We start from the raw sequence: 12,349 nt of genomic DNA, 5'->3' as shown, positions 1-12,349 counted from the left end.
CAACTTGAGGCCATTCTCTCTCACCCTATCGCAGTAACCTGGGAGAAGACCTTCCGCCACCCCCCACCCCATCACAGCCTCTTTTCAGACAAATGGAGAGAGCAACAAGGTCTGCCCTCAGCCTTCTCATTTGAAACTAAAGAACCCAGTTCCTTCTGATTTTTTTGCATACATGAGAGAGAAGGGACTTCTGCTTGTGCTGATATTTGGAGCATCCAAACAATCTAAGACTCAGCAGGTGCAGTGAGAACTTATTATTTGCAGCAAGTTTCAAGGCAGGTCACTGGCAAGCATAAGTGACCACACTCCATCTGGTTATGCCAGACCCTAAGTGGTGGGGGGAAAGTTTTCATGTCCCCAGAGCCTGGAGTAGATGTTGACTTGTGCCCATACAGCACTTGCTTTTATTTAAGTGCAGAAATTTTGACTGTTTCCAGAGTCTTGTGGCAGGGACTATCTATTTTCTCACATGAGGCTGTTGTTTCTGCCACATCTAATAATCATGTTTGTTCTTTGCTTGTTACTCCACCTCTGAGCTGCTCTGCCATTGGCCTGCAGCCTTCTTGAGAACAGAGCAGAACACATTTGTCATCTGATGCCTTCAGATGCTGAATCACACCAGAGGTAGAAAGCCAGCAGCAGGCTTCTTTCTCTGCCTTTGTGCAGACAGAAGGCTGAAGGAGCAATTTACCCAACTCAATCCCATCTCAATCATGCAATCCTGCCCAACTCCCATGAGAAGAGATTTCTCTGTTGCTTGTTCTGGAAATTGGGATGTAATCTGCTCTCCCTGGTTTGTGGAAAAGGTGTAGGCATAGACTGCCAGTGAGGGAGGTAGCTGGGGCAGCTAAGTGGCTTTCAGAAGAACAAGCCTGGGCATGGTGCAGCTATCCTAGGTGTTGTCTCACGTAGAGCCACACCAAACAAATGCACTTCCTCAAGCAGAGTACTTCTTCTCAGATTTTGCTGCTCTCTTATCCTGCAGCTACTTGAAGTGGTTGTGTTTTGCAATATTTGAGGAAACCTGTGAAAGCAACCATGAGTTCAAAATGTAAGTTCCTTCATATCTCACATCAGAAATCCTGTGCATGTGCCACCCACCACATCTGCTGCACTCACTGTGTACATGCAAGCAAAGCTTGTACTGGACACAGCTAGGGACCAGGGGCATCTGAACACACGAAGTCCACCTGACATCTGCACACAGCTTTCTGAATGGACTCTGCATGCAGGGCTGCCAGGGCTGCTGGGGCTTGGAGGTGTGGTCAATTCTTCTGAGTAGAAAATGTCGGTTTGGGGTTTTCTACTGTGCTCTAAGACTCTGTTACCACTGTAATGGTTTGCACATCATGTGAAACAAACTTGCACTGGATTGCACTATTAAGTAGTTTCATGGCAAACAAAGTCCTCTGCCTGAAGAGGAAGAGCCTGAGCTGGGAGGAGCTGCTGCAGGAAGCATACCTCACAACAGTGTGCTTACAGTACTTTGTGTCATGACACTGATCCTCGGACACTTGGGTGGATCAATGGCTGATATTATTGAGCTATTCTGCAGCTAGAAAATAGCTGCAAGCAGTTACCAAGACAGAAGTTATGTGTTTAGCGAGTGAAACAGCAAAGCAAGCATTAGGGCTGCAGCAAAAGGGGAGGGCTTCTTTTCCATGCTCTGTGTTCAGTGGCAAGCTGAGCTACACAGAGCTCTGTGGCCCTGATACCAGCTAGTCACTGTCACTTATTCTGTTCAGCATTAGTTCATTTTACTTTCTTTTTTTAATTTTTTTTTCCTACTTCTTACAAAACAGCGTATGACTGTGAAATATTTTTCATGTTACGCATATTCCCCTTCAGACCAATCCCATTTCTTTTTTCCATATTTCTGAAACAGGATGCAGTGTCCTGCAAAACAGTGCTGCAGCTTTCCATAAAACTTGTCTTTAATAGCCTGAACTTACTTTGACTTCCTGTCTGCTGTTTTTACTGGAAGATGTCTTTTGACAGTCACACAGTGTCTTGGGTTGGAAGGCACCTTAAAGATCACCCAGTTTATTAATAACCTAAAAAAAGTCTGTGACCTGAAAGATTCAGTCCTGCACAGCATGTGCAGCCTCTGGTGATGAAGAAGAACTTAAGCTACTGAGCAAAAATCAGAGCAGGGTGGTAATGGTAAAGTGACAAAAGGCTGTAATAGGTTCAGGAATGTCATGCTGCAAGTAGACCTCTGTTTGTAGACACGGCTATTAATGCAGCCTGTAACGCGTTAATCTCACTTTCAGTCGCGGCAGTAGTTAACTGCGTTCACACAGGACAAGCCAGGCAGCAACAAGGCTGCTGAATGCGTGACAGCATCCAGCAGCCCCCGTCCAGCCTGCCGGAGATGACTCAGCAGCGTGGTGCTACGATCGGTTGCTTCAGTCTGCGTACATTCCTGTTTTCAGGCACACAGAGCAGCCATGATCAGCAACATAGTTGACAATACTATTTTTCTTGCTCTGAAGTATGATAGATAGACTGTTTATGTGTGTATGTATATATATGGCTGCCTGAGTGTGTGGCTACTTACAGATATAATTTGTACAGATAATTATGCCATTATGAAAGAGTCCACAATTAGATGAAAAACACCTTTAGACTTCTCAGAGTCTGCATACTAAAGAGGACAAAATATAATAGCTTTTCTTCATTGCTGATATAACCCTGCTTTTAAGCTTGATAATCAGAACATGAATGTGGTATGATTGACAGTGCTGTGCATAAACAAAACTCAAGGTCAACACCTTCATCTGCTATCAGCACACCATGTGACCTCCCTCACCCCTCCTCCGCCCCATTTAGCAATAGCAAAGGCAGAAGCCTCCTCCTTCCCCAGAAATGCAACTGGACAGACAAAGCTGTTGGGTCAAACATCCAGCTACCCAGGTGCAGCAAAGCATCCCTATAGGAAGGACAGGCGTGCTGCATGTCATGAGAATGAGCAGGGCATAGCACTGTAATTTCCTTCCCTATCAACAAAAATTTGTTTGCTTGAGGATTTTTATATAAGCTGCCTCAAGAGCAGAGGGAGATACTGCAGAAATACTTTTATAAGGAGCATCATCTCCCAGCCAACACAGCAAAGAGTTTATGAAGCACTTGCAGGAAGCAAAAAGAACAAACAAACAAACAAACAAACAAAAAAGATATTTAGTATGGCTGGCACTTCTGTGCTTTCTAACCAGCATCAAAATGTTCCTACAAGGTGCTGGAGGACAGCCACTAAAATGACCACCTTTTGTTGTGCTGAAAGAACCTGGCCACCTTGTGCTGCTTGTGCCATGGTAGCCAAAGGCACAAGAAACTGAAGGCTCATGCTGTGGATGTCCCTTGAGAAGGCAGAGCAGAAGCACATAGAGGAGCTGTTTTTCTTCCTTTTCTTATTGCCACCTGGCTCTAGAAATTCTGCAACGTTGCTATTGAAATTCTGTCTAAAGGTTAATATTTTGTTGCATTAAGTTCAGTCTGAATTAACTAATTATATTTCAGTGTTATTTTGCTGTAAGTGAATATTGTTTAATATTTAATTATTAGTCTCTGATTTTACCTGGGAATCACAAAAATATTGGTTACTGATGTGACGTATTATATCATAGAATTGTACAAAAACACTGCAAGGCAGACACGTGTGTATGTGTGTACATATAAACATACTACATATATGTGCACATACATATACATATCTTGTATAAATACACTGTTTATGAATACAATATATAAAAAATTCCAGTGCTGGTTTTATTTTCACTTTAGGATTACTTATAAATTGTACTTTTATCTGTCTTGCTCTTCTTGAGCAATTATTCCGCATGGATCTGCACACAGGTAGGTGAGAAAAAGAAAACATAAAACAGAAAAAAGACTCACAATACATCATGATTAACAGAGGCACTTAAAACCTCATCTTCATTAACCTTGGATGGCCATTGGGAAGTCACTCACATTTATGATTTACCGCATCTTTGCACACCAATGCAAATAACATAGGAGCTTGTTTTACAGGATGTGCAGAAACCTGCAGCTATTTTTCATAGCCTTTCCTCTGTTAAGTCTCTGCAAATGTTAATAATCTCAGGGTGAATTTCATCTGGAGTTATTTTTTATTACAAAACTGGCAGTAATCTGTCCCCAGTGGAATAAAGTGTCTGCCCTTTCCCCCCAAAACTGAAAGTATTGAAACCAAACTGATGAAAGATTAACTAAGGAGGCCATTGCCTAACCTCAATTTTTGGAGTCTGGTTGTAGAGCGCTGCTGAAGAGAATTCCTGTAGTCTCAAGGGAAAAACACTGTTTCAGTGTCAAATCAGATCACTGAGGAGATGTCCACAAAATATTTTAAAGTTTTAATCTCTCACATGGGTTTTATATTTGCAATATAAGGAACTGATATGACAGAAAGAGTTGGTTAAATTCTGCTTGTTGAAACTATAAACTGTGCTTAAATTGTATATATTTCACTCTACTAGTGTGGTTCTATACTGATTTTGAGGCCTTCTAGTGTATAAAAACTTTAAAATACTTGGCAGTCCCAGGTATTGATACAGACTAGGGGAAGAACTCCTGGAGAGCAGCCATGTGGAGGACTTGGGGGTCCTGGTGCATGAGAAGCTGGACATGAGCCAGCAGTGCATGCTTGCAGCATGGAGGGCCAACTGTATCCTGAGCTGCATTAAAAAGGGGTGGACAGAAGGGAGAGGGAAGTTATTGTCCCCATCTACTCAGCTCTTGTGAGGCCCCATCTGGAGTACTATGTCCAGGCCTGGGGCCCCCAGCACAGGAAAGATGCAGAGCTCTTGGAACGAGTCCAGAGGAGGGCTGCTAAAATGATCAGAGGGCTGGAGCACCTCTCCTGTGAGGAAAGGTTGAGGGAACTGGGCTTGTTCAGCTTGGGGAAGAGAAGGCTGCAGGGAGACCTCATTATGGTTCAGCAGGAGGGGGAACGACAGTTTACATGGGTTGATAGAGATAGGACAAGGGGGAATGGTTTTAGACTAAGACATATTTAGAGTAGATGTTAGGAGGAAGTTTATCACTCAGAGGGTGGTGACGCACTGGAACAGGTTGCTTAGAGAAGCTGTGGATGCCATCTCTGGAGGCATTTGGGGTGAGGCTGGATAGCCTCTGGCGGACTGCTCTGGTGGTTGGTGACCCTGCCCATGGCAGCAGGGTTGAAACAAGATGAATTTTGAGGTGCGTTTCAACCCAGGACATTCTATGTTTCTGTAACTGATTCTAAAATTTCTGAATGCACAGATGGTCTTCAACTCAGTTCACACAGTGCTATCTAAAGGTTAATTTAGCTAGTTATAAACCAGTCACAATCTATGATTTGAGAATTTGAGATAAAGGCTATAGTAATTTCCTTATGTACCAATACTGCATAGAACAAAGTTCCTCCAGGTTTATAGAAGATCAAAAGTGTCAAAGGTATAAATTTTGCTGCAATTTTGTTATTTGTTTTATACTTGAGAGAATATACTTCATCCCAGGAAGTTTTTTTTTAGATAAAACTAGCAGACAGAAATGAGCTGCAGGTTAGCCGCTCCTACATAGCTGCAATGTTTGTCATTCATTAGGGTTACGCCCACCTCAACATATTATACTTCCTTTTGGATCTCGCTTTGTGGATATCAAATAACCTTGTACTGTTCTTATCTGTATCCAATACAGAGAAATGCTTGTAACTTGCTAAAAGCCATTTTTATACTGAAACAAATAAATGACTTGAAGCATACATTGCTAAACTGTTTCCCACCTAATAGTCACAACTATTTTGGGAATTATGCAGTCTTATCTTAGTTGCCTTATATCTCTGGCAAGTCTCAAAACTGACAGTGCTGTTTGACCTCACCAGTAGAAACTGGCTGTGGAGAAAAGAAGCCTTAAAAAAATCTGTATATATCTGTGTATATCAATCAAATTCAGCTTCAAGAATTACTTAATTTCAAATTCGAGTTTTTAAATTAAGTTCAAGATCAATATTTTGTGATTTGTAAAATAATAGAAATCAAGGAAGACTATAGAAGCAACACCTATTTTCTCTTGGTTGGTGTAAGGGTCAAGACTTCTGTCTGTGCAAAGCAAATTTCCATTCAGCAGTGGGATGAAGTCCAGCAGGAAGTATTCAAGCCACACTAAGCAGACAGAGGATATATAGTTTATATGATGAAAGAGAACATTTACAATGTACAGCAAAGTACAGGTATCTTTATATATAGACGTAAATATATATATATATGTTTTAATAAGAAAGTTTTGAAACACAGCTTTCTACTGCAAAAATGTTATCAAACTATTTGCCCTTATCAACAAGTAGAATTTCTATAACTGAACAGCCCCCGTTCCTCTACCCCAGGTTCCATTTACCAAATGCACCCAACAAAAAGAAGTAAATCCTGCAATGACCATAAGAAGGCAATGTCTGGAGTTCAGAGGGAGAGAAGAGAAAGAAAAGTTGTGACAAGAGTCTCTTGGTAAACCAGAGGAAGAGGGGGAAGGCTAAGAGAACAACATATTTGACTTGTTTCATACTTGTGAATTTTTTTGAAACTGCCATACAGATGAAAATCCAATTATACATGAAAATTTAAATTTCATTTTGTATATTTACTGAATGACTCATAAGCTTGCAATACTACTCTTATGGAAGTTAATTTTATATATATATATACTTGGCAAAAAAATTAATTGCATCTTGGCGGAACTTTCAGCACCTTTTTATCCGTAGGCATATCACAGTAACTGGAGACCTTTGGAGTTTGAGTATGGTAGGGAAACATGAACCTGTGATTCTGCATTCCAATTTATCTGCCAATATTGTGGATTAAGTATAAATATACCCAAAAAATGCATATCCAAATGACTGTTAAAAACACAAAACCAATTATTTTAAATTCTTGCTTCCATTATTACACATTAGCAACAGTAAAAAGCCTGTGTTTCTGTGGTTGACACTGTTAACCACATCTTGTAACCACAGATGATAAGGAAAAGGCTGAGGTTCTCAATGCCTTCTTCACATCTGTCTTTAATAGACAGGGGTCCACAGGGTACTTGCCCTGACCTGGAAGTCCGGGATGGAGCGCATAATGCACCCCCTGTGATCCAAGCATAGACGGTCAGAGATCTACTCCTCCATCTGAACTGCCACAAGTCCATGGGGCCAGATGGGATCCACCCAAGGGTGCTGAGGGAGCTGGCAGAGGTGATGCTGAGCCACTTTCTGCCATCTATCAGCATTCCTGGTTATCTGGAGAGGTCCCACATGATTGGAGGCTTGCCAATGTGACTCCCATCTACAAGAAAGGCCGTAAGGAAGACCAGGGAAACTACAGGCCTGTCAGCCTGACCTCGGTATCAGGGAAAGTTATGGAGCAGACGATCTTGAGGGAGATCACATGACACGTGCATGGCAACCAGGGGATCAGACCCAGCCAGCACGGGTTCACAAAGGGCAGGTCGTGCTTGTCCAACCTCATCTCCTTCTATGACTGGGTGACCAGACAGGTAGATGAGGGAAAGGCTGTTGACGTAGTCTACCTGGACTTCAGCAAGGCCTTCGACACGGTCTCCCACAGTATTCTCCTAAGGAAACTGGCAGCCCGTGGTGTGGACAGGTTCACTTTTCTCTGGGTGGTGAACTGGCTGGAGGGCCGTGCCAGAGAGTAGTGGTTAATGGAGTTAAGTCCAGCTGGCGCCCTGTTACAAGTGGTGTCCCCCAAGGGTCAGTTTTGGGGCCCATTTTGTTTAATATCTTTATTGATGACCTAGACGAGGGGATTGAGTGTACCCTCAGTAAATTTGCAGATGACACCAAGTTGGGAGGTTGTGTCAAACTGCCTGAGGGTAGGGAGGCCCTTCAGAGGGATTTGGATAGGCTGAACAGCTGGGCTGAGCTCAATGGGATGAGGTTCAATAAGACCAAGTGCCGGGTCCTGCACTTTGGCCACAATAACCCCATGCGATGCTATAGGCTTGGGGCAGAATGGCTTGAAGAATGTAGAGAGGAAAAGGACCTGGGGGTGTTGGTTGATGCTCGGCTCAACATGTGCTGGCAGTGTGCCCAGGTGGCCAAGAAGGCCAACAGCATCCTGGCCTGTATTAGAAATAGTGTAGCCAGCAGGAGCAGGGAGGTGATCATCCCCCTGTACTCAGCTCTGGTACGGCCGCACCTCGAGTACTGTGTTCAGTTTTGGGCCCCTCACTACAAGAAGGACATTGAGGCCATGGAGCGTGTTCAGAGAAGGGCAACAAAACTGGTGAGGGGTCTGGAGCACAAGGCTTATGAGGAGCAGCTCAGGGAGCTGGGATTGTTTAGTCTGGAGAAGAGGAGGCTCAGAGGAGACCTTATTGCACTCTACCACTTCCTGAAGGGGGGTTGTGGTGAGGAGGGGGTGGGCCTCTTCTCCCTGATAAATAATGACAGGACGAGAGGGAATGGTCAGAAGTTGCACCGGGGAAGATTTAGATTAGACCTGAGGAAACATTTTTTCTCTGCAAGAGTGGTCAGGCACTGGAATGGCCTGCCTAGGGAGGTGGTTGAGGCACCATCCCTAGCGCTGTTCAAGAAGCGTTTAGATGAGGTGCTAAGGGATTTGATTTAGTAGTTGGGTAGGGATAGTGATAGGAGGATGGTTGGACTAGATGATCTTGTAGGTCCTTTCCAACCTTATGAACCTATGAACCTCTGCATAACAGTAGTAAACCATAAACTGAAATACTTCAAGGATTAATTCTGGAGTATTATCGTTAATAGAATAGATTCAAAATGGGAAGGTTGAAAATCTGGCATGAGGTCCCACTGTAGTGATTTTTGGCTTCCCTTTTTCCAGTCACTGGGTACTGACAGTTTTTGAATGTCACTAAGAGTGGCTTAGCAACCGGTTCCTTCAGGATGCCTGGAATTTAGTAGTTGGGTAGGGATAGTGATAGGAGGATGGTTGGACTAGATGATCTTGTAGGTCCTTTCCAACCTAATGAACCTATGAACCTATGAACTGTTGCTCCAGCTGACATACACTGAACAAGCAGTTTTTGGACTACCCATAATCTTCTGTGTCCATTCATGATCAGCCCTCGGCAGAACTCCCAGAGCCATGTAAAATCTCAGCATGCATCTGCAGGTTTGCTCACTTGCAGAACTGCAGATGCTGTGAAGGAATTGTTAAGAAAATGCAATGGAAAAAAAGACCAACATGACTTAGAAACCTGGTCAATCTCCAGAGCACTGCAGGTGCATGAAGCTGCTGCGGGATCAGGATTAAAGCTCTGTGCTCCTCCCTGCAGCTATCCCATGCTGGAGGGCATCCACCATGCCTTCTGAGCCAGGCAGGGCTGCCATGTGATGCACAGAGTGAGGCAGGCTGAGTTCTGGAAAATGTCCCTCTCTGTAGGTACGTATGGCAGAGCTGAACAGAATTTCTGAGGGTTGTTATGCCTAACTTCCCACCAGGAGAGCTTAACACTGAACTTGTGGTGGATCAGCAGAACCCTCAACACCCTGCAGGACGCTGATCAGTGTGAAACTTTTCCTGTATTACTGCCTCATTTCTGTGTGACGCCAGGATTTCAGCCTCTGATGGCTTCAGTTGCTGCCACAAGGCATGTGGCAATAGAAGGGCTGAAGCACATGAAGCTGTCTCCGTGGAGTGCTGCGTCAGATGGGCCTTCAGCCCGCAGCTGAAGGACTCCGTGTCGTTCTCCCAGTCACAGTGAACTCGTGCTTAAAATTTTAGGTAGAGTGGAAAATCAAAACCTGTACACGCTATTGAATCACTTCAAATGCCAATGATGAGTGCACCTAGTGCAGGAAGAGCAGGGAATGCCTCAGGCAGGGGACGTCCCTGACCCACACCCTGCTTCTCTCCTGGAGGCTGAAGCCATTCCCGAGGCCTTGCTTGCACCCACCCATCCGACAGCACCGACCAGGGCGGCTTCCCAGCGCCTGGCTTTGATCTGCAGTTGGGAAGGACTTTGTCCTCCTGCTTCAGGGAGTGCCTGGTGAGGGAAAGAGCACTCCCTACAAAATTCTCGTTCCTCCTGTTGGTGTACGCGACCTCAGCACACACAACCATGTCCTGGAACCACTGCTGCTCTTATTACCCTTATTATAGAGAATATCTGTTTTGATCACAGTCAGCCATGATTCATCTTCCAGCAGCTCTGCGTGACCATGACAATCCCTGCCGTGTTTTGGTAGAGCTGGCAGGCTCGGTGCTGCGTGGGCTCCACGGGCTGGGAAGCTTTCTGACCCCGTACCCAGACAGCGCTACTGCCGGGAGCCTCAGCGCTGCGGGATGCGTCTCAGCCCCAGGCTGAGGCCACGGGACGAGCAGCTTTGCGCTGACCACTGTCGGAATCCACACGTCTTGCCAAGACACCGCGGGGAAAGGCCTCACACAGGAGAACGTGGTGGGGGGGGGGAGGGTGAAAGCAGTGGGAAAACTGTCAGCAACTCCACTTTGAAAGTTAGAAAGTGTCGACACTTCCCCCTCCCGCCCCCAAACCTCCACAACAGCCACACAACGCAAGCCGCTCCCGCGTTGGCACAGCGAGCGGGGACGCCCTGTCCCGGCCTCCCCCCCCACCCCCCCCATCCCCAGCCCGGCAGGAAGAGGAGGGACCGTCCGAGCCGCCCGGCTGCGCGCTCCGCTCCGCGCCGCCAACCGCCCGCAGCAGCACCGCCATGTCCCACCCGGGCGGCCCCGCCGCGGTAAGGTGGGCGGGGAGCGGCGGGACCGTGGGGCGAGGCGGGCGTGGGGCGCGCAACAGCTGTACCCCGCAGCCCCGCCGGCACCGCCCTGCCGCGGGGATCGGTGGTGGCTGGGGCGCGGCCGCGGCCGCGGCCGCTCCCGCGGCGGGCGCCGCCCCCGGAGGGAGGTGGCTGCTGGGGCGCGGTCCGCGCGTGTTCGTGTCGTGTCGTGCGGTGCGGAGCAGCGAGCAGCGCCATGGCTTTCGCTCGCTGGTGGTACGCCATGGTAAATGATGCGGGGCTGACGGGCGGAGGGTGGGCGCGCTGCCCGTACTCGTGCTGATGCGCGTCATGCGTGAGCGTGGCGTTGTCTGCTCCGTGGTTCTGTGATCTTTGTGCTGAGCGATGCTGCAGCGTGGGCTCGTCGGTGCTGGTGGCTGATTTATTTCTCTTCTGCGATGCTCCGAGTAGGGCGTGCTCTCGGAGTGACTAAGCCGTGCTATTTGATCAGAACTCTGCTGTTAGAGAGCTGCGTGAGGCAGAGCTTGCGTGGGTTTGTTTCTGCTCTGGGTAAAAATCCTGCAGTGTGCCTTTTTTTTGGGAACGTGCTCAACTGCAGGTGGGTCATGGAGCTGTCGGGAATAGCCATAGCTTGCCAAGCAGCAAACGACGGCTCTCCTGGCTCTCTGTGGCTCAGCTCAGCTTGCTCAGTGCTCATTAGTCTGACAGGACCTGTAGTTGCTTAGAGGCCTCCTGAATTACTTGTTGTAGCAGGACGCAGTCGGTCTTAGGGAGGAGTGGTGAGAAGCAGTCTGCCCTCTGTTAAAGTCTTAGAGAAACTATATGCAGTGAAAGATGTCTTTCAGAGAAGGCATCAATTTAATGTCAGTGATACAGCATGGTGATGTCAACAGAGAGTTTGGGAACTGCTGCATTAAGTATCACAGAATCTCAGAATCACAGAATTGTAGGGACTGGAAGGGACCTCTAGAGATCATCACGTCCAACCCCCCCACCAAAGCAGGCAGTATAATGACATTTAGATGTGTTTAGTGCAAAGACTAAAATTGAAATACACTTCTTGATGGCTGTAGTCTTGGACTGCTGAGTACAGGGCCGAAAAAGATACTAAGGCCACCTCACTACCCATGTTCAGATTGGGAAACCTCTTCTCTCAAGCTCTGCAATAAGCAGTCTGTCTCCGGTACATCTCCACTGGCCTCTGTGAGACCAGTGTCCTCCCTGTCCATATGAGCATCTATCGTTTACTGGGGCAGTTTCTTCCTGGAGGACATGGTGGTCTAAAAGATGAGGAGTGCAGCGGGAGAGAAGCAAGAGGGAAACAGTCATGAGAGATTCAGTGGTTGTTCAGTTAGGTGTTGTTGTTTTTTTTTTTTTTTCCCTAGGCGATGTGTGCGAAGCATAATGCAAGGGCTTTAAAAAGAATCTTGCTTTCACCTATGCTTTCTGTACGTTTCCTTGATGGTAGCCCCTGACACATCTTTCATCTGGTAGCTCTCTGAGCAGCATCAAAGTTCTCTGTCTTTTTCCCAATTTCATTTGAAAAATGATGGTCAGATTCCTGTCAGTGTAAAATGATTGTCTTCTTCAGCATCAGTAACACAGAGT

At 46.4% G+C, this 12,349-nt stretch overlaps 1 protein-coding gene across 5 annotated transcripts in view; it reads left to right on the top strand.

The window, feature by feature from the left end:
• CAST (calpastatin) overlaps positions 1 to 12,349 on the top strand; it is a 356,278-nt gene that overhangs the window by 288,571 nt on the left and 55,358 nt on the right. For 4 of the 5 annotated variants that reach the window (XM_065745593.1, XM_065745591.1, XM_065745590.1 and 1 more), the window contains exon 1: positions 10,949 to 11,006. The exons of the other annotated variant lie outside the window; for it this stretch is intronic. In XM_065745593.1, the coding sequence (XP_065601665.1) occupies positions 10,977 to 11,006 (30 nt within the window). In that variant the 5' untranslated portion in view covers positions 10,949 to 10,976. Of the gene's footprint in view, positions 1 to 10,948; positions 11,007 to 12,349 lie in introns of those variants that run through there. 5 annotated transcript variants of the gene reach the window in all.

This window comes from Cyrtonyx montezumae, unplaced genomic scaffold, assembly GCF_038088225.1.
Source record: "Cyrtonyx montezumae isolate F1298 unplaced genomic scaffold, pur_monq_1.0 scaffold_36, whole genome shotgun sequence".
Lineage (NCBI taxonomy): Eukaryota > Metazoa > Chordata > Aves > Galliformes > Odontophoridae > Cyrtonyx > Cyrtonyx montezumae.
Note: the sequence above shows the minus strand (reverse complement) of the source record. Positions and strands in the feature narration are given on the sequence as shown.